Source organism: Ailuropoda melanoleuca, chromosome 12 (genome assembly GCF_002007445.2).
Source record: "Ailuropoda melanoleuca isolate Jingjing chromosome 12, ASM200744v2, whole genome shotgun sequence".
Classification (NCBI taxonomy): Eukaryota; Metazoa; Chordata; class Mammalia; order Carnivora; family Ursidae; genus Ailuropoda; species Ailuropoda melanoleuca.
The window spans coordinates 34,792,831-34,815,984 of NC_048229.1; the positions used below are offsets into that span (position 1 = coordinate 34,792,831).

At 57.2% G+C, this 23,154-nt stretch overlaps 5 protein-coding genes across 19 annotated transcripts in view; 1 reads left to right on the forward strand and 4 right to left on the reverse strand.

Annotated features, from left to right (window-relative positions):
* Window positions 1-3,909, reverse strand: part of MEGF8 (multiple EGF like domains 8) — a 38,194-nt gene extending 34,285 nt beyond the window's left edge. The window contains exon 1 of the mRNA XM_011230715.3: window positions 2,966-3,909. Coding sequence (XP_011229017.2) covers window positions 2,966-3,152 — 187 coding nt within the window. The 5' untranslated portion in view covers window positions 3,153-3,909. The remainder of the gene's footprint in view (window positions 1-2,965) is intronic.
* A 409-nt stretch (window positions 3,910-4,318) lies between these two features.
* On the reverse strand, window positions 4,319-13,316 carry TMEM145 (transmembrane protein 145). Of its 4 annotated transcripts, none has more exons than XM_011230722.3 (15): window positions 12,998-13,308; window positions 12,181-12,255; window positions 11,987-12,064; window positions 11,815-11,901; window positions 11,618-11,719; window positions 11,423-11,507; window positions 11,239-11,310; window positions 11,055-11,123; window positions 10,321-10,401; window positions 10,159-10,237; window positions 9,921-10,014; window positions 9,016-9,188; window positions 7,849-7,969; window positions 5,631-5,837; window positions 4,433-4,662 (listed from the first exon to the last, which is right to left on the reverse strand). In XM_011230722.3, the coding sequence occupies exons 1-15, from the start codon at window positions 13,115-13,117 to the stop codon at window positions 4,582-4,584; spliced, it is 1,524 nt and encodes a 507-aa protein (XP_011229024.2). In that variant the 5' UTR covers window positions 13,118-13,308; the 3' UTR covers window positions 4,433-4,581. The 4 variants fall into 4 exon arrangements, with proteins under 4 accessions (XP_034494042.1, XP_011229024.2, XP_034494040.1 ...); XM_034638149.1 differs by having other exon boundaries at window positions 4,520-5,137; window positions 12,998-13,117; XM_034638151.1 differs by lacking the exon at window positions 9,016-9,188 and having other exon boundaries at window positions 4,319-4,662; window positions 12,998-13,316.
* Window positions 13,317-14,986: 1,670 nt separating this feature from the next.
* PRR19 (proline rich 19) lies at window positions 14,987-19,517 on the reverse strand. Of its 8 annotated transcripts, XM_034638145.1 has the most exons (6): window positions 19,015-19,403; window positions 18,384-18,523; window positions 18,176-18,220; window positions 16,828-16,966; window positions 15,617-16,236; window positions 14,987-15,531 (listed from the first exon to the last, which is right to left on the reverse strand). In XM_034638145.1, the coding sequence occupies exons 1-6, from the start codon at window positions 19,317-19,319 to the stop codon at window positions 15,059-15,061; spliced, it is 1,722 nt and encodes a 573-aa protein (XP_034494036.1). In that variant the 5' UTR covers window positions 19,320-19,403; the 3' UTR covers window positions 14,987-15,058. The 8 variants fall into 8 exon arrangements, with proteins under 8 accessions (XP_034494036.1, XP_019660125.2, XP_019660123.1 ...); XM_019804566.2 differs by lacking the exon at window positions 18,176-18,220; XM_019804564.2 differs by lacking the exons at window positions 18,176-18,220; window positions 18,384-18,523 and having other exon boundaries at window positions 19,386-19,517.
* PAFAH1B3 (platelet activating factor acetylhydrolase 1b catalytic subunit 3) lies at window positions 17,377-21,595 on the forward strand. Of its 5 annotated transcripts, none has more exons than XM_034638155.1 (6): window positions 17,377-17,416; window positions 19,397-19,490; window positions 19,673-19,762; window positions 20,380-20,496; window positions 20,575-20,697; window positions 21,158-21,295. In XM_034638155.1, the coding sequence occupies exons 1-6, from the start codon at window positions 17,406-17,408 to the stop codon at window positions 21,185-21,187; spliced, it is 465 nt and encodes a 154-aa protein (XP_034494046.1). In that variant the 5' UTR covers window positions 17,377-17,405; the 3' UTR covers window positions 21,188-21,295. The 5 variants fall into 5 exon arrangements, with proteins under 5 accessions (XP_034494046.1, XP_002923989.2, XP_034494045.1 ...); XM_002923943.4 differs by having other exon boundaries at window positions 17,398-17,416; window positions 21,269-21,595; XM_034638154.1 differs by lacking the exon at window positions 17,377-17,416 and adding an exon at window positions 18,811-18,826 and having other exon boundaries at window positions 21,269-21,595.
* A 1,402-nt stretch (window positions 21,596-22,997) lies between these two features.
* The window catches only part of CIC (capicua transcriptional repressor), an 18,297-nt gene continuing 18,140 nt past the window's right edge, over window positions 22,998-23,154 (reverse strand). Inside the window, exon 16 of the mRNA XM_034639008.1 lies at window positions 22,998-23,012. Within this exon, the coding sequence (XP_034494899.1) occupies window positions 22,998-23,012 (15 nt within the window). The remainder of the gene's footprint in view (window positions 23,013-23,154) is intronic.

The window sequence follows — 23,154 nt, forward strand, 5'->3', positions numbered from 1 at the left end:
TCCTTCCCTGACACTAAGCAGCACAGGGCCTGGCACAGAGCAAGGGCTCAGGAAATGCTGGATGAAGGAATGAACGAACGCAGAACCGCACAAAAGAAAATACTGAAGTTCGCAGCTCTCCCTCAGGCTCTGACCAGAGCCCCTGAGAACATCACACAAACCCCAAACCACGGTCTGGGGAATGAAAAACCATTTCGCCAGACCAGGCTACCAGACCTCCCAGAATCTTGCCAGCTCAGTTCCCAGAATCACAGGTACATTTTCGTCAAGGCCATGCCGGAGGCCAGCTCGCTATCTGCTTTCCCCAAGTTCCTCCCTAAGTTCAAGGTCTCCTGCTTCCACCCAACAGGGGCCCAACCCCCATGCCATCCTGAACAGAGACCCAACCCCAAAACTCCCTGCTTTTCATTTTCTGTTTAAAGGTTTATTTATTTATTTGAGAGAGAGAGAGAGAGAGAGAGAGAGAGAAAGAGAGAGCACATGGGGGTGCGGAGAGTGCAGGGGGAGGGGCAGAGGGTGAGAGAAACCCAAGTAGACTCCACTCTGAGCTGAGTGAGGTGCCTGACTCGGGGCTCGAGCTCACAGCCCTGAGAGCAGGACCCTGAGATCACAGCCTGAGCCAAAACCAAGAATCGGATGCTTAACGGCGGCGCCACCCAGACTACCCAACCCCCTTGCCTTTCAAAAGCAGAATGCCTCTTGCTCATGAGGATGTCCTGAGGACTGGCTACAATAAAGTGTAAATGCGGTACAAAAGGAAGTGGGTCAGCTGCTTATGTTTTAAAAGATGGGGGAACGTGTTGGTTCTCAAAGGTGATAGCCATTGAGAAGCATGGGAGATCAAGGGGGATCTGGAAGTCACCTGGACTCCTCCCTACCCCAATGTCCAGCCAGTTGGTCCCCAAATCTCACTGGTGAAACTTCCCAAACACCTCTCAGTGGTCTCAGCCCCTCTCCACCTCCTCCTCTCCCGCAAGACGAGCACACCAAGTCCAGGCCACCCCCCGCCAGGCCGGTGGCTCAAAATCCTGCTCACGATCCTTCTGTGGCTCCCCATGAATCTCAAGAGAAACACCCAAGCTGCTCAGCAGGACATTCAAGGCCTGTCTTCCCCTGCTTGTGGTGCCCCCCACAACTCTCAGCCAGCAGTCTGATCAGACCAGAAAAACCTAGACATGGCTCCTGAGACACACCAGCCTCCCTTTTGTCTTCACAGAAGCTGTTCCTTTTTCTCACCCAACAAACTCCTACACATGCTTCAGAACCCTATTCCAGTAGCTCCTCCTCTGTGACCCCCAGTATTCTCTCATCCCCCTCGGCCCATCTACCCAACCCCTCTACCTCCTTCTGTCTCAAGCCCCGAGCATACTGTAGGATGAACGTCTGCACCCAGCCTTACCATCCCCAACCAGGCTGGGGCTCTTTAAGGCCAGAGAACAATGTATACATTAAACACATTCCCATACTTCCCATTCTGTGCTCACCCATTCCCCCAGACAGGAACGGCCCCCAAGCTGGGGACAGACACACTCATCTCCAAGAAACATGCTTCATCCACACCCCATAAGACAGCCACAGAGACCTTAAAACATAAATCAGATCATGTCCTTCCCTGTTCAAAACCCTCCCACAACTCCTGTGTCCCCAGATAAAGACCAAGGTCTGCAGCCTGTAAAGGGAGGCCAGGCGTGATCTGGGCCATCATGCCTCTGGCCTTTGCCCAGAACCTCCTCTGGGGAACTCCTACCGCTCCTTGGACGCCAGCTCCTACATCCGCTGCCGAGAAGCCTTCCCGGACTTTTCCGGCCATTGCCTTTGGACTTTTCCACCTCCCTAATGCCCTCAGGGTACAGCTCAAAAATCAGTCTTCCACCCTCCGGTTCACTGTTTGTCTTCTGGTATTCTGTGTCCCAGCACACTGGATTTCTAGGTCTTCAAAAGCATCATCCCTCCTGTTGCCAGGCCTTTGCATGGATTATTCTCCTGGCCTGGGGGGCCCTTCTGTTCCCTCTTTCACATGCCTCTGGTCTTCACTACAGCCAAGGCTAAGTCAGATGTCTTCTGGGCTTCCCACTCCTTGGGGGTGGGTTTTCTTCCTCCACTGGACTAAGAGCCCATAAGGGTAAGGATGGGGCCCTGCATAGGCTGCTCCCTCTGGAATGCAAGAGGAAGACCTCTTCCTGATTCCTATTGGTCCTTTGGGTCTCAGCTCAGACATCTCCTCCCCAGGAAGCCCTCTCTCTTCTCCCAGCCCCCAGGCCAGGTACTTCCTCTGCGCTCCCACAGGCCCCTAGGGTTCCTCCATCACAGTCCCAGCCACTCTAGGTTGTCACTGTCTATTCATGTGTTTGTCTTCCCCACTGGATTCTAAGTCCCTAGTCATCAAGGATCGCTAGGGCTGTCTTGGCCTCTGTTATGTCCCAACAGCAAATATAATGTCTGGCACATGAATGACTGAAAAAAATGCCTTTATTGAAGTACTTTAAAAATAACAACAGTATAATCCTAATACCATTTACTGTGTACTTACTATGTGCCAGGCACGTTACATAGTGTTCTCATTTAATTCCAACAACCCTACGAGGTCAGTACTAGTATGAACCCTACTTGGGAGGAGGGGAAGCTGGACCTCAGAGAAAGGAAGCTGCCTGCCCAAATTCGCAAAGCTACTGTGAGAAGTGGAACCCAAATTTGAAGCAGGTGGTTGGGCTCAGAGCCTGAGTTGCTAACAACTATTCAGAATATCTCTCATTGATGCTCTTGTCTTGTAATTGTCCATCTGGGCCTGGGTGCAACTCCCCCACCAGACTTGAAGCCTTCCGGGGCAGGGCCCAGGTTGGCTGCATATCAGAACAAAGGGCCTGGACCAGAACCGGGGTGTGGGAATGCGGTGAGTGGGATTAATGAGTGCACAGATGAATGAATTAGCGAATGGGTGGTGTGTGACCCACGCGGCCCCACTCACCCTCGATGAGCCACTCGCAATTGCCATTGACGCTGTAGTTGCCCGCACCATCCGTCACGAAGCCTGGCGCCTCCCGCAGCACTTGCCGCTGCCCCTTGCAGTCCCCTGCCTGGGCCTCAGGGAACAGCGGCCCCAGCCGGACCAAAGATAGAGCCAGGGCCACGGCCAGAGCCGGGCCCAGGGCCATCGCCGCCTCCCGCACGGGACAGCCCCTGAAGACCGGGAGAGGACCCTCCACACGGCGTGAGGCCCTGCAAATGTGACCTCTATAGACGGGACATGGCCTTGTAGACCATGGAGGTCCAGGAGTTGCAGACCCCACGAAGGGAACCGCCGCCGTAGGCGGGTTCTGGCAGCCGCAGGCCAGGCCCTATAGACCCATGGAAGGACCTGTAAATGGGGTCCTTACGGATGGGGCCGACCCCTAGGGACCGTGGGAGGCCCTTATAGTCACGGGCCCCCATAAGCTAGCTGACCCCATAAACGGTGTCCAGCAGTTATAGACGCAGGCCGCTGCAGGCCGAAACGGACCTTATAAACGGGTGGGTCCCCAGGGGGCGAAGGGCTCTACAGCCCGGTGGGGGCCTCTATAGAGGGTGCGGGTCGTGCCGGGCCAGGACCGGAAGGTCCGAGAGAGACCCCCCCAACCGGGGGCGGGGCGCGAGCGGGTGTCGGGGGCGGAGCCCGTCTTCAGGGGCTCGGGCCTGGACCCCATAGACGCACTCCCTTGCTCACCCACCCGCGCCTCCCTCCGGAGCCGGATGGGCCAGATCAGAGAGACGAGGGGACGCTCGGGCCAGAGCTGCCTGGGAAGACCCGCTGGGAGGACAAGGGGGCGGGGGCCGAGCGGCCGCTGTGGGAGGAAAGATGGAGAGAAGGCGAGAAGAGCCGCAGGTCAGAGCGGCCCTGGGAGGACTGCGGAGCATTCAATCCCACCCCTCCACAAAGGGAGACTTCCGGAAACTTCCATTTGTTCCCAGACGCGTGCGCAGCAGTGACCCCCCCCCCCCCCGCCCCTTGGCCTGCGAAGAGAGAATACACATGCGCAGTGCTAAAATCGTAACCCGAAATCGGGTACAGGTGGATGGTTAAGCAAAGTTTGTGCCACTGGAGGGCGCCTCTAGCTCTGACTGGAGACAAGACGGTACAAATAAAGGAGCGGTGCAGTAAGAGGGTTCTGTTAGATAATTCAGATGTTCGGTGCTCCCAGATTCTGGGCCAGTATGAAGGCCAGGTTATGCGGGCCCTTCCCAAAATGCCATTTCACAGGTGGACACACTGAGGTCCAGGGCCTGGAATGGTTCATGCTCCGCCCCGCTTCTGAGCACCATCAAGATGTAAAGAGGCCATATCATAGATAAAAACTCAACGAATCCGCTTTATTTTGGCAAGAAGGGAAAAAGTCTTTCTGCCGGGGACCCGAGGGAGGGCCCCCGGATGGAGATAGGGGTGGGCAGAGCTCGGGTCCGAGGTCACAGAGATCCAAGGGAAGGTTTCAGAGTCGAGACCAGATTCACAATATCCGTCCCAGGAGCAATGGCTCGGGGTCGCGGAGTCCTGGAGAGTCACGGGCAGGGTCCCGGCGATCGTCACTGGTGTTCCGGGGTCCGGCGGGATCAGAGATCTCGGAGGGGGCCAGGGGGCCGTAGGTCTCGGAACAGCGGGAGCCCAGAATCCGGCGCCGCTCGGGGCAGGGGCTGAGGGAGGGGACGGGGAGAGCGGCTCCCGCGGGACCGTTTGGCACAAAAGTCGGGGGGGGGGAAGGGGGAGCGGGACAGTACGCACCCCTACCTGGGCGCGCGGGGTTGGGGAGGGTCGGGAAGGCCTAGGATGGCAGAGCCCTGGGGCCGGGATAGAGCAGGGGTTCTGGAGCCCGGCCGGGGCCCGGCGCGCGGCCCATGGGGCAGGGGTGGGCAAGGGTGCTCAGACCGGGGGTGCGGTGCCCCCGGCCGTGTGCATGCTGAAGTATTCGGTGAAGCCGGTGTGCGGCGCCGCCGTCTGGGGCACGAGCGGCTGGTAGGGCGGCGTCGGGCCATCCCAGCTCGGGTCGGCCGCCTTGGGGAACCGAGCGGTAAGGGGCGGGGAGGCCACGCCCGGCTCGGCCATGGTCACCACGCGGCCCCTCGGGGCCACCGCCGCCGCCACCGCTGTCTCCTCCACCTGCTTCCCGGCCTGGGAGGGGGGTCAGGGTCAGAGGCCGTCCGGGACCCACGGGGGGGCAGATGCGGCCCCGAAGGCCCGTCCCCCCTCCCCACAAAGGAGCCCCCCTCCCGAGGTGCGGGCGCAGTTGTCAGTCAGGGAAGGAGCGAGGGCCCGGGCGCCTGGGCAGCGGGGCAAGGTACTCAAGGGGCGGCGTCGGAGCGCGCGGGGCGAACTCCGGCGGCGGCCGGGGAGTGGGTGGAGAACTGCGGAAGGCCGGTGGCGGGGGCACGGCGCGTGGCGTCTGCGGGGGCGTGCGCAACAGCGCCAGGACCCAGTCGGGCAGGGTGGGCNTGCCCTCTGCCATGAGGTTGTGGTTGTAGGTGTTCCACTGGGCCACAGCGCTACTGCTGGGGGTGGGCTCCAGGCGCCTGGGAGAGGGGGGCGGCGGCGGGGCGGGGAGAGGGGTCAGGTACTCCAGGGGCGGCGCCAGCAGCTCCTCGTGCGCCGGGGGCGCGGGGCTTACGGAGGAGGCGGGCGGGGGGATGGAGAAGAGCTCCGTGAAGTTGGGCACCGAGTCGCTGATGAACGTCACGTTCCCATAGACGTGCTGCGGGAAGGCCTTGCCCGTGGATTGGCTCCCTCCGGGGCCCGAGGCCCCGGCTGAGGCGATCTGCGACGTGCGCACGTGGTACGGGAAGTTCTTGTTGGCCGCCGACGGGCGTGTCATGATCTGGGAGGAGAGGCCAGATGCTGGTTGGAGAAGCACTGTCCAGACAAGGGGTCCTAAGAATTCCCCTTCACTTGACATCCCCCACGATTCCCTGTGGCCCTTCAGCCTGCATTTGGCACCTACTCCAGACTCTCAGGGTGCCCTGAACTCCCACCTTTTTCCTCCGTGCACCACCCGGGATGATTCCTCCATCAGAGCCCTGATCACTGACCTACCGCTGATTGGTTAAGTGTCAGCGTCTTTCACTGTCCAGTATGACACTCACTAACCATATGGAGCTATTTACATTTAAATTAATCAAAGGTAAACGAAAATTTTTGTCTTCAGTCACACGAGCCGCACTGAAGTGCTCAGTAACCACATGTGGATAGTAGCTATTTTTTTGGACAGCACAGAGTATAGGATATTTGCACAAACACAGAAAGGTCAATTGGGACAACACCGGATAGACTCTGGAATGTTCCCACCATGAAGGCAGGAATTTGTTCAGTTCCCTGCTGAATCCCCAATACCTTCTAGAACAGTACCTGGCTCATAAGCACTCGATAACTATCGGTCGAGTGTAGAGATGTGTCCCCAGTTAGTCTAGTAAGTCATGAGGGCAGGGACTGGGTGTGACTCTAGCACTGCACATGGGAGCCCAGCATGAGCCCCCCCCCCCAGGTTGTGCTCAATAGGGGACAAGGAGCTGTGCTGAACTAATTTTTAGGAAAGAAACTGGCTGAAGGTGAACTATAGCTAAAAGGGCACTGCATTTCCATGTTCGGGCCCACACCCGACCTCTCATGCCCCACAGATCATTGAGCATGGGATCTGGGGCATATTGATAAAACTTCCTGAGCCTCACTGGGGAAAAGTAGGCCTGCTTGGAAAGATGAGGAGAGGGTAGAAATGCAAACCCCTAGTGTAGAGCTTGGCACATGATGGTTCCCTGCATTTCTCCTCTTTCTGTCCCTTTCTGACTTCCTACAGAGCTTCAAGAAGGGCTGTCCTGGGAAGGTCAGTCTGTAACTAAGTCGGGCTCTGGGGTGGAAGATGGGGGACCCGGCCATCTGTGACTGAGTACATTCCCCACCCAGAGCACATTGTGGACCCCTGGGATCAGTCAGGACCTGGGGCCCTCATCAATGACTGTATCCCCATCTGGCTCCCTCTGATGGTCTGCTGGAGAAGGACTGGGCTCAAAGTCCCCGCCCTAACACCAAAGGCCATGGAGCCCTAGCAGGTCACCTCCCTGTCTGGGCCTTAGTTCCTTCCCTTTTCTGCAAAGTGGGTTCAATGACCATTATCCATTCTGTCCTGGGGGCTGCTCTGACAATTAAACAAGATATATGACCATATGGGTATCTGAACTGTTACCCAAAAAGCCAGAGAGGATATAAACCAGGGCAAAGAAGAGGTTTGGTGCTGATACCCTCTTGATGTCATTGAGATCCAGGCCCCCTGGGACCCCAGCCTGGCCCACCCCACCTGCTTCTTCCTGGACAATGGCCTGTGATGGCAGATGGGAGAATGCGTTGGGGAAGGGTGGAGTAGTGACCATGGGGTTTGGGAAAGGCAGTGGGATACAGAAGGGAAGTGTGAGAGTCTGGGGACACAGGGTCGGGAATGGGAATGGGAGGGGGTCAAAGAAAGAGGGTGGGGTTATCGGGCACCCGACTGGTTCAGTTGGTACAGCATGTGGCTTCTCGATCACAGGGTCGTGAGTTCGAGCCTCACATTGAGTGCAGTTTATTTAAGGAAAAAAAGTGGGGGTAGGATTAGGGAAGAGGCCAGGACAAAGTGGGAGGGAGGAATAAAAGAGGGTGGACTGGGGGGAGGCAGGGACACAGGAGAGTAGCCTGCAGGAACCCCGCAGGCTCTCAGTAAGTGTCTGTTGGATGACTAAAGGGATGAAGTGAAAGAAATGGATGGAAAGCTCAGAACAGAAGGTTCAGACAGATCAGGGGTGGGAAGCCTCACGCATCTTCCACCCTTCAGGCTGCCACCCCACCTGGATGCCCTTCCTCACCAGGAACACGCCATGGGCATACAAATGGATCCCCAGCTGGATACCATTGACAATCTTCTCCCGGGCCCACTTGGGGATCCCGAAGTTGGCGATCAGGGCCATCACAGGAACTGCAAAGAACCTGAAGGGGAGGTACTGGGTCAGTAGAGACACTGCCCTTGCCCTCATCCCCACCCCATGGCCCCAGCTCCCCTGCCACACACACACGCACACGGCCCAGGCGGGTCCCAAACTGGAGAGAAGCCAGTGTGACCTTCAGAAACCAGAGGTTATAAGGGGGCAGGAATCCCACTGGCCTGGGAAATTCTGGAAGGCAAAGACTAGGTTGAATATAACTCAGTTCCACCCCACCCTAAATCTTGGCTCCTGATAAGGAATCAAAAGATATTTGGTGAATGAACTAAGATAGGACAATAACACTTAAGGACTTTCTGCATCTCACGTATTTAAACTCATTAGCTGTCACAATGACCCTATGAAGCAAGTACAATTTCCATCCCCGTTAAACAGATAAGGAAACTGAGGCAGACAGAAGTTAATTGATTTGCGTGAGGTCACTCAGCTTACAAGCTTTAGAACTGGGATCTGAACCCAGTCAGGCTTAGAATCCGCCTCCTGTGCTGCTATGTTATGTTGCACGATAAAAAAGTACAACTAGCTTTTATTGAACACTTACTGAGTGCCCGACACAAGGCCCTTACATGTTGCCCAATGCATGCTCACGAGAATCCTTTCTTTATGTTTTTTTTTTTAATTTTTTTTATTTATTCGACAGAGATAGAGACAGCCAGCGAGAGAGGGAACACAAGCAGGGGGAGTGGGAGAGGAAAGCAGGCTCATAGCAGAGGAGCCCGATGTGGAGCTCGATCCCAGAACGCCGGGATCACGCCCTGAGCCGAAGGCAGACGCTTAACCGCTGTGCCACCCAGGCGCCCCGAGAATCCTTTCTTTATGGGTAGGCAACCTGAGCCACTCTTGGTTTTGTTTTTTTTTTTAATTTGGGAAAGTAATTTTTTCCAGGTCACAAAGCGAGTCAGTGCCAGTCTCTGGGACAGCTGCCTGACTGGAAAGGCCATCAGCCTCACTGGGGAGGGCCTGAGAAATGGATAGTTCTGGGAAGCCCCAGGGCCAGGAGACAGGGAGAGGTGGGGGCCCAGCACGTCTCACCAGAGGGTGTAGGCAGCAAAGAAGGGCACATAGAAGGGCTGCTTCTCCGGGAAGTGGCGCAAGGAGATCAGCACGGCGTAGCAGAACCACACATAAGCCGCGACCTGCAGCCCAATGAGCCCGTAGCCCGCCGGCGACTCATACGTGTACAGCACCTGGCCCGGGTCAAAGAACTGGACCCAAGGGAGAGAGTTCGTCATAGCCTTGACCCCCTGCCCTCCACACAGGGACCCCAGACCCCACCCCTGCACACCCAGGGGGCAGAGGTACTTGGTCAGAACAGAAGCAGCAGGAGGGCACAAAATGGAAACAGAAGCACATAGAGAAAGAGAATGCATTCGCTACCAAGGGCCCAACATGGGGCGAGACACCTACCATGCATAAGCTTTTACATTTGCATCAATTCGTTAGGTCTTATCATCACCCCGCTACACAGAAGGGGAAACTGAGGCTAAGAGGGACATCTTTTGGCCAAAGTCAAAGCCAAGGTGATATAAAGCCTGAGAGGAGCCCCCCTGGGATAGGTAAGACCCTCCTACTTTTCCAGAAGAGGAAACTGGCTTAGAGGGGGCAGGCATCACCCAAGGTCAGCTAGCTGGGAGTGGGAGGGCCAGAATGGAATCCAGCTCTGTGAGACTCTTGAACTCTCAGTCATGACACTGAGCATAAATGTGACAGACAGTGAGAGACAGAGGGAGGAGGAAGAAGGCTCCTCAGAGATGGGGAAGAGGGGAGGCATGCACTCGGAGAGACAGATGGGCAGGCAGAAATCGAAGAGTGGGAGAGAGCGAGCCAGCAAGAGTGCGATGTGGGGAAGGGCTGGCAGACAGGTGGAGGAGGTGGCCAAAAGCCTTGGAGGGGGGGTGGCGGGGAGAAAGGCCTGGGCAGTGGCAGCTGGTACTCACCTCGGCCTCATAGATGAGCAGCGCTACGTGGGTAAGGGTGTACAGGGTCATGTAGACAGACAACTTCACGGAACCCGAGTGGCTGATGCGGCCCCTGGCGGCCGGCCATGAGGGGAGACAGCAGGGGTGGGGGTTGTCAGGGAGAAGCGGGCAGCCACCCCCCGGATCCACCCGAGCGCCCTGCTCCCTAGCCCAGCCACGCCGCCCCCAGCACACCCTCCCGCCCCAGCCTGGGCACCGTGTCACTGTGAATCCCTTCCCCAGAAGGATGAGCATCAGCAGGAAGATGAGGAAGCTGGAGGAGAAGAGCAGCTTGGCTGGGAGAAGGGAGGAGATGGTGTCTCAGACACAGGGCTCAGAGAGAGCCCGGGCACCCTTCCCCGGCCCACTGCATTCTCACCCAAGATCTTCAGACTCTCGTTGCCAATGCCATCAGTGGCATACTGGCCCCAGTAGATGCAGAAAAACAGGAGGCTCAGGACTGAGGGGAGAATGGGCAGAGGGAGGAAAGGACAGAAACCGGCTTTGGGGCATCACTGTTTCCCCGCACTACGATCCAGATGGCCAGAAGCCCTCCTTCATCCCCACCAGGATTCTACACCATTTCTTCCCACTGATGTCCTAGGAGACTCTGCAGTCCAGGCCCCAGCCCCTCCTCGCCAGGACCCAGATCTCCAGACCCCAAGCCCTGTCCTCCCTCAGACCCTCAGTCTAGTCCCCCAGTCCCTCCTCCCTCAGACCCAGGAGTCTAGTCCCCCAGTCCCTCCTCCCTCAGACCAGGGAGTCCAGGCCCCCAGCCCCTCCTTCCTCAGACTCAGGAGTCTAGTCCCCTAGTCCGTCCTCCCTCAGACCCCTCCTCCCTCAGATGCAGGGGTCCAGGGTCTCCAGCCCTTCCTCCCTCAGACCCAGGAGTCTAGTCCCCCAGCTCCTCCTCCCTCAGACCCAGGAGTCTAGTCCCCTAGTCTGTCCTCCCTCAGATCCCTCCTCCCTCAGATGCAGGGGTCCAGGGCCTCCAGCCCTTCCTCCCTCAGACCCAGGAGTCCAGGCCTCAGCCTCTCTTCCCTCAGACCCAGGTGTCTGGACCCTAGGTCCCTCCTCTGACAGAACTCAAAGTTGGGTTACTCCAAACCTCACCCTCCACTCCTGCTGCAGCCATGAACATTTTATAAGTTGTATGGAGCAACTGACGACCTTTCAGCAAATCTAGAAGAGAAGAAAGGGAAGGGGGCTCACAGACAGGAAGAGAGAGTAGCTCACCTCCCCCAACCCTCCCCCCATAACTCCTAACCCCACCACTACCACCATGTGCGGGACTCACATCCAAAGTAACAGGAGAGGAAGAAGATGAGGATGAAAATGAGAAGGAAAGTCACATCTGTCTCCAGGATCCCTGCCAATTTGGTAGAAGGAGGAAATGGTTCATTCAGGCTGGGTGTCCCTCAGCAGACACCCCACACTAGAGTCCCACAAAGGTCCTGGCTTCTGGGTCCCCGGATGCTCACCAAACTCATCAGCTGAGAAATGCCGTGTCCAGAAGGACTTGCCATTGGTGAGGACCATCTCGTACTCCAGCTGCAGCCCATCTCCCTGTGGAGAGCGTGGAGGCCTAAGCGGGGTGGGGGTGGGGGGCTGGGTAGGCAGGGGGTCAGCAGGAAGGCAAGGAGGAGAAGGCCCAGGTGGCTGGCCCAGCCCCTTACCCCACACTTGCTGAGTGCAATGTACCACCACCTTTCACGGACGGAGCGGAAGCTTCGGCCACTGGAGCAGCTCAGGTAACGGGTTCCCTCCTCTGACGCTACCTGGGGAGGAGCAAGAAGAAGGCTGAAGCCTGTCTGCGCAGCCCCCAGGCCTTCGGTCTTCAGCACCTGTCCACCCCCCCAGACTGGGTCCATACCTGACAGCCTGACCAGGCGTACTGGGTAGTGAGGTTGATGACCTGGTTGTTCTCGGGCCTGACCACGGACTCCTTGGCCAGGCAGTCCTGGGGAAGGCAGGGACATGGTCACGCCCTGGCCAGCCTCAACCTTCTCCCCTCTCCCCCCACACACCCTCCTCACGGCCCTCACCTTGTCCCCTGCTTTGTACACAGCCGGCCACTGGGATAGGTCGTCAAAATAGAGGAGAATGTTCTGACAGCACTTGGCCTGCAGACCCAGAGGATTTGAAGTTTGGGGGAGTGCGGGGAGCTGGGGTGGCCCTTGCCTTGGGAGGCCAAGGGAGTATCCAGCCTCCGCATGGAGACTAGTTGGGGAAGGCTCACCTCAGGGTATCGGAAACGGAAGTCCAGTCGGCCGTAATCGGAAAGAAAGCAAAATCTCGTCAGGAACAGCCAGTCCTAGAAAAGGGGCCCAGTCCTGCTGAGTCTTTCGAGAACTCTTCTCCACTCCACGGGCCCCCAGCTTTCCTTCCCTACACTTGGGTAGCTGGTTTCCCAAGAAGCATAAGGGGACCTCCTAAATTCTTCTGTGATCCTTTCACCTTGGGTCCAGGATTCTTGCCTCAGGTGCGCCCCCACCCAAGTTTCTTCTCCCCACAAACACTTCTCCCGTTTTCTGAGTGCCCTGAGAAAGATCCTGGAGGGCCAGATGCCCACCGCAGCCACGTTCAGTCCCAGACACCATCTGACTGCCATGCCCCCGGGGTTATCCACACACATGCCTCCCACGGGGGTCCCAGAGGCCATCTCATGCTGGGGAATATTCCAAACGGCCCTCTCCGGGCCCTGAGCAGGAGTGTGAACTCAAGGCTCTCCGCGGAGTGAAAAGTGCTGTCCTTTCAGCACCACCTCGGCGTCCCCCCAACCCCCACCCCAAACTCCGACTCTCCCAACCCGTCCCTCCTCCCCGCGCAGCAGTGTCCATCCTATAATCCCCAAGTCTCCTCTCGACCCCACAGCCCCTCCCAGCCTCAGCACCGACCTAGTCCCCCCACCGCCATAACCCCCAGCCCCATTTCCCCCGCGGCTCCCAGGGACCGCCTGGGAAGGGCGGCAGGGGGCGGGGCGGCACCCTCCTCCCTCCCTTCCCTCCCGTTCCCTGGGGCCCGGCGGGTGGCAGGGGAGGGCCCAGCGCGCTCACCTCCTTGGAGCTAAGGTTGCCCCGCACGTACTTGGCCCGGGCGCGGGGGGACAGTGGCAGCAGCAGGAGCAGCAGCGGCGGCAGCAGGCGGCACAGAGCGGGTGCGCGCGGGGGCTCCATTCCGCCCGCTACGGGCCCTGGCCCCGGCCCCAGCTCCGCTCTGGCTCCCGCTCCGGCCCGGCGACGGCGGCGAGAGCGCGCGGGCCGGCCAGCGCGCGCCCCCGATTAAAGGGGCCGCCGGGCGCCGCGCTCCCCGCCCCCTCCTCCGAGATGGCCTGGCCTGGCGCCTTCCCAATCCGTGTGAGAGACGGCGCCCCTCTCGTAGCCCCTCCACCCCGCCCCATCCTCAGCCCTCCCCTCTGGGAGTGTCCCTGACACCTCTGGCTCCCCGTGTCCTGCCCTGAACTCCCATTCCCCCAAGCCGTGCCTCCTCCTGCAGACTGTCATCTCGGGATGATCCCCAACCCACAGACCCCAACTCGCTCCTGACCTCCCCCGAAATTAGTCCCCAAACTGCTCTTTGATTGCTCGTCCCCGCCCGCATGACAGCCCCCAGCTGTGTCCACCGGAGATCCCATGGGCTCTGTGAAGTGCCCACAGAGACACAGAAGTGGGAGAGGGCAAACCACTTGTTCTGGGTCACAAAACACGTAGATGGCAGAACCCTGAGCTACAACCACTCCACTCCACTGCCTGACCCTGTCCAATCACTGCTCCCTGGGATGTGAACCGGGGTGGCTGCGGGGCAGAAGAAGTGGTGTTGTAAGAAGTCCAGAGCGGACTGAAATCAACTGCCTGGGTTCAAAATCCAGCATTGCCACTTTCTCGTTAGACCTCAGCCAAGTTCTGTGATCTCCCAGTTCAGTCCCCTACCGGCTGGTTCCAACCTTATGGTTTCCCAGTGGGCAATGAGGATCCCTGGAAAGGCTTTACAGAGTAGCGTCCAAGTCCCTCAGCTTCATTTTCCTGATCAGATTCCAACAAACATTTCTAGCTTCGTTCCTCCCCCTCCTCTGCAAAAAATGTGCTGCTCCTCAAAATATCATTTTAAAAAACTTTCTAAGCCAGGGGCCAGGCAGGAAACATAAGTGCATGAAACACTTCAGTGTGAGAGAGTGTGAGCCCCGTGAAAAGGCGGCCTCTGCTGCTTGGCTTGAGCCAGTTGTTGCCAGAAGGGATAGTAGGTCTGCTGCCAGATCTTTTCTTTCTTTCTTTTTTTCTTTTCTTTTTTTTTTTTTTTCAGAGAAGCCATAAATGTGTTGGGCTTTTTTTGTTTTGCTTGTTTTAAAGCAAACTGATTTGTAATAGTAGGCAATTAATTCAAAAATGTAAAATGTATCTTGGGCCAAAGTAAAAAGTCTGTCGGGCAGATTCAGGCCTCATCTGTCACTCCTGTCGTGACCCTGAAAACACAGTTCCTGTGCCCGCCGCACCAGAAGCCCATCAAGGGCAGGGGCTGGACGTGACTCACTCTAGGTCCCAGGACAGCCTAGGGATATGGACTATATGCACATACTGTCCCACACAACAGCATTTCTAGTATAGCCTGAAATGTTCTTTTCTTCCTCTACTAGTAAGTTTTTGCTAATCTTAAAACGTGAAAAGATCTATGTATGCTCCTTTCTGAACAACTCTCTCATCACCAGGGCTTAATCATCACTCCCTCCTTGGACTCCCTCAGCCCCTGCACCTCTCTGCCCCCCAAATACAACCACTGGGGCTGGGACTGTGCCCACCACTGGACTGGAAGTCTCCTGGGGACAGAGCCACAGTAGCACTCACTCTGGGACCCCAGCATCACCAGGGCTGGACTCAGCACATAGCTGGCTTCAGTGGGTGAATGTGTGGAACTAACTGAAACCCCAGGTTTCCCCAGGCCGCTGGCCCCTCAAACCCCAGGAAGGTGACAAGTGACGGTATCTTCCCCTCCATCTTGGTCCCAGAGCTCAGAGCAAAGCAAAGCTGCTGTCCTGGATCAGCCACTCACTGAAAATCAAGAGGACCAAGTAGAAGGTACTTTATTGAGGTGATTAGGAGTGCCCCCAGCCCAGCCTCAGCCCCTCAGTACAGTCTCATGGGTGGAAAGGACCAGGCCTCTGGGCTGTTCTGGGCCACTGCCCAGGATAGGCTAGGCAGTGGGGCAGGGGGGCTGGGGCTCCAGTCCAGGGCAGAGGTTCTGGGCAACAAGGGTGATGGTGGCTGAGGCAGGGGTTGTTGTGGCCCGACCCCCCAGGACCGCGGAGGGGGTGGTGTGGCTACCAGCCAGATGCTTTTCAGCAGGTCAAAGGCTGTTGGGGGGCCCCAGGCTGCCCCGGATGGGGAAGGCAACAAGGGCAAGGGAGGTGGCCAGGGACCTTTTGGCGGTGCCAGGCTCACCCTGTGCACCATGGGAGTGCTGGAGGTGTGAGGCATGGCAAAGGCGAGCTCTTTTGTCCTCTGTTGCCTCCTCTGCCTCCCCTCCCCTGGGGCCTGCTCGGGGCTGTTGATCCAGGAGGGTGTCATCCTTCGGCTTTCAGGGCCACCAGGCTTGGTCCCTGGCACAAAGGAAAAAAGTAAGGGGGACAGCTGAGCTAGAGCAGACAGGAGAAGGTGAGTACAGGGAGCAGGAGGTAGGCTCACCTGGTAAGGGTGGCTGGCAGCCACGGAGCACCAGGGTGAGGTCGGGCACACAGCCATGGCAAGCCTGTAAGGTGCCCACGATGGCATCTCTGGCTTCTTGTACTAGGTTCCTCCTGGGGAAGGCCTGCGGCAGAATCAGCTGGCACTGCAGCTCCTCCAGCAGCTGCCCCAAGCCAGGGAACTCTGGGGGACTGGGTGGGCCTGGGCCCGAGCCTCTAGGCACCTGGTTCTCCTTGTCCCTTGACTGCGGGGCCGGTTCTTGGGCCCGACTTGGGCTTGGGGAGGGTTTGGTGGGTAGTGAAGGGGTGCCTGGCTCCAGGGACTCACAGCTAAGCAGCCGCGCCACGTCCAGAGATTTCACCTCATGGTTGAAGAGACCCCGGTGCTCCCGGCTCAGCCGGCCCTGGGTTATGACCACAAGCTTGGGAGCAGTAGGGACCACAGAGGGATCCTGACTGGTCACAAGAGGATCCTGACGGGTCAATGGTCGGCGGCTGCCCATCAGGACCTTGTTGCGCTCCCGCCTGGTCTTCCGACGGCGGACACGACCAGGTTTCTCAGGCCGCTGGAAAGGCTGGGGGGCTGGCCCCCAGGGGTCCATTGTGTCCTGGAAGAAAAAGCTAGGATGGTCATCAGTATGCGGACAAGCCGTGGACTAAAAGTGAATGGTAAGAAAGGGTGAGGTGGAAGTACTATTTACAGAGATGAGATGACAGTAAGGGAGCCATTGGCAAAGACTTGGTCAGGGAAGGAGTCACAGGGGTCGGGTGGGGTCAAGGGAGTCATAGTGAGTGGGAAGATTTGTCAGGGACTAAAGAAAGGGTTACAAGGTACAGGGATGTGAGGAAATAGGTAAAAGACGGAGGACTGGGACGGGATCATGAGACCACAGGGATCTGGTAAACCAGAAAGGGATTGTGGACAGAGAGAAATCTAGGGATAGAGGAGGTTACTGGAAGATGCAGAAAGAGATGGCAGAGAGACAAACAGCAGAAAAGAAGTTGGAAAGGCAGAGAAGACCTTGGGAAAGCAGAAAAGGCAATGCAGGAGCTACCAGGAACTGGGGCCTGGTCACGGGAGTAAGGTGGCCTAGGGCAGGAGTCGAGGCAAGGGTGAGCAGTTAAGGTTAGGGAAGGGGGGTACGGTTGGTGGGGGCAGGGCGTAGAGCACCTCACCTTCTCCTGAACCAACGAACCCCGGCCCCCACCTACCCCACGTAGCTTTGGGGTGCAGTGGCTTCTTTTCCGCGGTAACCCCAGCTCACCACGCACTCGAGTCTCTTCCGGGCCTCACGGGGGGCCTCCTGCGCACGATGCGCATGCGTATGTCCCTCCCACGCCCTTTGGCTTTCTGCTCGAGAGAGAGGCACGAGGCACAAAGTGCCGGTTATAGTCCCGCCCATTCCAGCCTTACTCTCAGAAACCTCTCTCATTTGCCCTTAGACACCTCCCATCCACCAATGGGCTGTGAGGCCCAGTGGGGCCCGCCCCCTTCCTGAATGCTGATTGGTTTAGATGTCTATTAGCGGACTTTCTCTCCGGAAAGTGTGATGAGGCGAGGAACAAGGGGCCATGGGAGTCTCCGTTTGCAGCCGGTCCCCAGGCAGTCACAGAATTCATCCCCAGACAATCGGTGTAGAGTCGTCATTTCAGAAGTTGGATCTGGAGTTAGACTACCCAGGTTCACATGCCCAAACTGGCATATTACAGTTGTGTGACCTTGAAAAAGTAACTGCTCAGACCCTCCGCTTCCTAATTTGTAAAATGGAGTTGGTAGTAGTACCTCCTTCATGTGGTGGCTGTAAGTATGAAATGAGCCAATATACCTAACTTGAAACAGCGCTTGATTTGAATGAAATGAATGCCTCCAAGCTGTTTCTCGCTCAGCTTTGCTTCCAGAATGCTTCTCTGCCTTTCCAATGTATCTATCTACACTCGTTCCCTCATACTTTTTTTTTTTTAAGATGTATTTATCCATTTAAGAGAGAGAGTGAGATAGCATGAGCGAGGGGAGGGGCAGAAGGAGAGCGAGAGAGAATCCTTAAGCAGGCTCCCTGCTGAGCACAGAGCCAGATGCAGGGCTTGATGCCAGGACCCTGAGATCATGACCTGAGCTGAAAACAGGAGTCAGCAGCTTAACTGACTGAGCCACCCCGGGGCCCCGCCCCCTCCTCAGCCTTTAAAATCAAGCTATGATCAGAGTATTCCCCGTGCCCTAATAAACTATATAAGCTATATTACCTGTGTAATACTGCTTGCCTGGTTTTTCAAAGACTAACTCAAATACTACTAGGAAACCCCTCACCCTCAGAGTCCTTCTCTTCCTCCTCCTTCTTCTCTCCTATTAATCACAACCTTGATCCTTCTCCCAGCTCTTTGTCTGATCTGTCTTCCCCAACACGCTGGGACAAGGCCAGGATCTGACCCATTCATTTAATATTTATTCAAGTTCTTGTGAGCAGCCATAGTACTTGGTACTATGTGTCAGGCCCTGTTCCAGGCTAGTGTACGGAGGCAAAACATTAACATGATAAATAAGATTATCTCAGTATCAACCTACCTAGGAAAGAATGAATAGATGGGAAGGTCTCATCTGGGAGTAGAGCTACAGGAATATAACCGGGAAGTTTAGGGGGGAGGGGGACCCCCTCTGGTCCCTGAGAACAGGAAGAGCTGGGAAGTCTTGAGATTTGAGATTAATATGGGGCGTTGGGGGGCGACCTTAGGTGGCCTTGGCTATGGATGTAGGTTTCAGAGCCCAGACACACCTGTGGGTTTAGGGAGGGGAAGAGAGGCCACAGATCTGCAAGATGAGCTGGGCGGGAAGGGCGCCAGGCTGGACCTGGGCCTTGCAGCATCTCTAGTTTCCTTTCTCTTTCTGCACCTTCTACTGCCCTCTTTGCAGCGCCTGTGATACATGTAATGTAAAGATAATGTAGTTTAGATTTTATGCCACAAAAACTGGTGGTTTTTTTGGGGGGGGAGCACGAGCAGATAGGCTCACTAAAGTCCAGGTGCTACCTTAGCCTTTACCACGGAGGCTCTATTTTTCACATTTTGCCATCTTCCTTTTTTCTCCCCACATCAGTAGAAAATGGGAGCGTCCTCTCCTAGCCAGGTGCGTACGACCCACCCTCTCAAAGGATCCAGGAATGGACTCGTCCACTCACTCCCCTCCCCCCACCACGTGAATGAGACACACACAGAGCTGGTGAGCACACACGCACGCGCGCGCACACACACACACACACAGCTGGTGATCTCTCTCTCTCTGTTTCTTCCTCTCTCTCTCTCTCACACACACACAGAGCTGGTGATCCCTTCCGCACATTTCTCGCCCTATAGCAAATGGTGTCTCCCCCCCCCCCCAAGAAAAGGCTCTAGATTCCAACCCCTCACCCCGGTCCTTTCAGGTAGTTCGCCCCTTCCCCTGACGCAGGTGTGGTGGTTTCTCCCTCCCCCACGGGTGCTGGATGGTCTCGCCTCCCCGTCCCCAGGTGCCCCGGTACGCTAGCGGCCGCCGCCCGAGAGTGAGTGGCCCGGGCGGGAAGCGCTGGACGAGTCCACTGTGCGGCCGCCGCGGGGGAAGCATGGGCTCCCGATTCCACCTCCCCTTCTAAGTGAAGGTTTCCGCTCCTGCGGAGGAGGCGGTGCCCGGGATCGGCCGTCGTCCCCGCTGGAGTGCGGGCGTCGGGACCGTCCATTGTTCCGGGAAGGGAGGGGTGGGCGTGGCGGAGCCACCTCCTCGGCAAACTCTCGGTCTCGCTCACCCATCTTGCAGGAGCCGCGGCGCCAATATGAGTGGAGAGGAGAACCCAGCCAGCAAGCCCACGCCGGTGCAGGACGTGCAGGGCGACGGACGCTGGATGTCCCTGGTGAGCGACCCGGCCCGCGATACTCAGGAGTCCGGGAGGGGCCTCAGGAGAGCAGCTGTTTGGCGCCGCTCTCTGTACGTGATTGGGAAACCGGGCAGTCGGGGTGGTGCTGCCTCTAGAAGCGGAGCGGGGCGGGCCCAGGAGCGCGCGTGCCACTGACTCCCCCTTGTACGTCCCTGAAGCACCATCGGTTCGTGGCCGACAGCAAAGATAAGGAACCCGAAGTCGTCTTCATCGGGGACTCCTTGGTCCAGCTAATGCACCAGTGCGAGGTGAGGCCCGTCCTCGTCCCCCTGCCCCACCCAGGCCTGTGCCCTCACTGACACACCTGGATCAGAGCCCAGACGGAGTATGAGGTACCCAAAATAGCCTCAGGCGGCACCCCACACCCAAAACCTTGGTGTAAGGTGCAGCACTGTACTGAGAAGGAGCTGTGTGGCGGGTCTTTGTCAAGATTGAGGCTTTCTTGCAAGAAGATTGCCTGAGGTGAGACTCTATTGTTTGCTTAAGGGAGTGCACAGCCCTCATGGATGTCGCAAAGCACTAGTGTTTCCACGAAGCGAAAGTCAACTGTAATAGCTCTCCACAAAGGGGGCTCAATTATGTGATCTTTCCACTAAATGAGGTCAAACCCTAATGGCTTTCATCAGCTGTAATGCTAATGGTTCAACGCATGACTCGAGCCAAATGTGTTTCCATAAAGCGAGTCTTGCTTCCGTGGGTCTCCGTGAAAGGGAGACCATACTAGGTTTGCATAAAGTGAGAGGTTTGGGCCAGACTGCTTTCATAAGGCAGGGCTCTTCCATGCTGACGTTTGGTTCACACTTGGACAGAGGGCGGTGGTCCCCGCTGCCAACGCCCCTGTGCCCACACCACTTCTTGTCTACAGATCTGGCGGGAGCTCTTTTCTCCTCTGCACGCACTTAACTTTGGCATTGGCAGTGATAGCACGCAACATGTGCTTTGGCGGCTGGAGAATGGGGAGCTGGAACACATCCGGCCCAAGGTGAGCAGAGCTTAGGTGGGCAGCGAAAGCACCCTAAGCCTCCCCCTTTACCACTGCTTCCTGCCTCTCTTTCCACAGATCGTGGTGGTCTGGGTGGGTACCAACAACCACGGGCACACGGCGGAGCAAGTGACTGGTGGCATCAAGGCCATTGTGGAACTGGTGAACCAACGGCAACCCCAGGCCCGGGTCGTGGTGCTGGTGAGAGGGTGGGAGGGCAGGGGAGAAAGAATGGCCGTGGTCCGGGACCCCCTCAGGTGCAGCTGCAGCTGGTTCTGGGCAGCATGGCGGCAGAGCAGTGGCTTTCAGGCAAAAGCTCACGTTGAAGCTTGCTACACACCCAGCGGCTGTAGTTAAGGTCACGTTCAGGGACCAGTTAGCCTCTTTTGTGCAAGAAACTGCTGAAGGTTCTGGGGGGTATTGCAAAACCCAAAACAATTAGTCAGAAGTCGTCAGGCATTCCCGGGGTGAATCCAGGCTCCATCACTTCCAGCCGGAATCTTTCCTCCTTGGAAAGAGGGATTGACCCTTTGTCATGCTTGTTGACATTTTTATGATTGATACTTGGAAAGGGGCTGGCACCCAGAAGGTTCTTGCTGAACTGGGGTCTCAGACACGGTATCCAGAATCATCCTGCCATCCCCCGCTTTCCAATCCCTAGTGTATTCCGCAGCTGGGGACTCCGTGGTGAGGGTGAGCGGTTTGGCCCAGAGCACAGGATACCCAGATGCCGGTAGGATTTCTCCTCACAACTCTTGGTGCCCTTCCTCAGGGCCTGCTTCCGAGGGGCCAGCACCCTAACCCACTTCGTGAGAAAAACCGACGGGTGAACAAGCTGGTCCGAGCAGCACTGGCTGGCCACCCACGGGCCCACTTCCTGGATGCTGACCCTGGCTTTGTGCACTCAGACGGGACCATAAGTCACCATGACATGTACGATTACCTGCATCTGAGCCGCCTGGGCTACACACCTGTCTGTCGGGCCCTGCACTCCCTGCTTCTTCGTCTGCTGGCCCAAGACCAGGGCCAGGGCGTCCCCCTGCCAGAGGCCGCACCCTAAGCATCCTCCTTCCCCGACATTAAATTCTCGTTCCTCAGTCTCCCGTTTCTTGCTTTATGGCCCAGCCCTTCTGGGTACCTCCACCTCAACTTCGACCTTTGCTACCCTGGAGCTCTGGAGGGTGTTGTTTCTGCCCAAAGCAGGCCTCCGCCGATCCATCCAGGCGCTCTGGTTCTTGCAGAGTCTGGCAGGTTTCTACTACCAGTAACACTGCATGCAGGCACTACCCATCACTAACACACTATGAACCAGTTTGCCAACACTACCCTATAGTGTTGAATTCTGGGAACGTAGTGACCCAACAGTCAAAGCCCGTCCAAAGCTGCCCTCCCCTCTTTGCAGATCTTCCCCTGGCTCGAACTTCTGGTGCTCTGGTCTTAGCTTAGATGCCTCCTCCTGTAGAAGTTTCCTGACCCTCCCATCCCAAGCAGTCCTCCCTTCACACAGGGCATGGGTATTATTCTCGCCAGTGGGGCAGTCCACAGGCTGGCCATGATGGGTGTAACCCAGGAGAGGCTCCTTTGGGCCTGGCTGCAGTGCTGGCTCGGGCCATGTGGGGGCAGCAGGAGTCACCGAGAACAGCACTGTACCCTGCCCCACACCACCAGGGCTCAGACCTCTCAGATCCAGCTGGAACTTCGAGGGTGAACTCCCCTTCTAGCACCTCATCTCACACCTTGCCCAAACCCCTTCCTGTTCGATGGCTGTGAAAGAGGCAGAGTAGACATAGTGACCCCCAAGCATCAGGGCTGGAGGGTGGCTGCTCAGTCCACGGTGAGTCCGGGTCCTCGGCCCACAGGGTCCCTCTAATGTTGGGAGGGGACAGTCCTGGAATTGCTCCGCACAGTGAGGTGGGGGGAGTGTACAGCTAGTGTATAGCTCCTTGCCCATCGGGGGACAGGACCAGCACAACCCACACCCCTTCTCCCTTCAGAGTGGGCAGCCACACAGATGTGTTAAACAGCTTTAATTTCGGTCATTTCGGCTTCTCGGCACAGTAAGAAATATTGCACATGATCAACATGTTTTGTTCTGGGGGTGGGGGCAAGGGTAGGGGGAAATCACCTTCTTAGAAAGTACAACCCAAGTTGGGAGGGCAGAGGGGGTGGGGAGAGAACCCTCCCCATGCCTGTGGCAAAGTGCAGGAGCCCCCACCCCAAACTAACCTGAGTCCAGCCCCTCTGGGGAAAAAAGGGGTGCATGAACTCCCCCTACTCCACAGGCACCTCCCTGTGGCCCAAGGCCCACACTACCCTCCAGCTTGTAGCCCTCACATGAGCCATTTTGCATAAAGTACAAGTGAAAAGGTCTGAAGGTAACACACTCCAGGTTATATACAGGGGCTCGGTGGAGGGAGACTGTGCCCCTGCTTCCCCTCAGCTGCCCCCCATCACAGGGAGAAAGCTGTGGGGGGAGGGGGGATAGACAAGAGGAGCAGGCCTCATTCCGCCCCAAACTAGAAAGGACGAAATGGCTTTATTGGGGAGGAGGTAACCATCCTGCCCCCCCATTCCTGCCACCTACATACTGTCCATGTCCTGAGGGGGGTACTGTGGGTCCTGGGATCTTCTCGGACCCCTCACCTGCCTGTGGCAGCT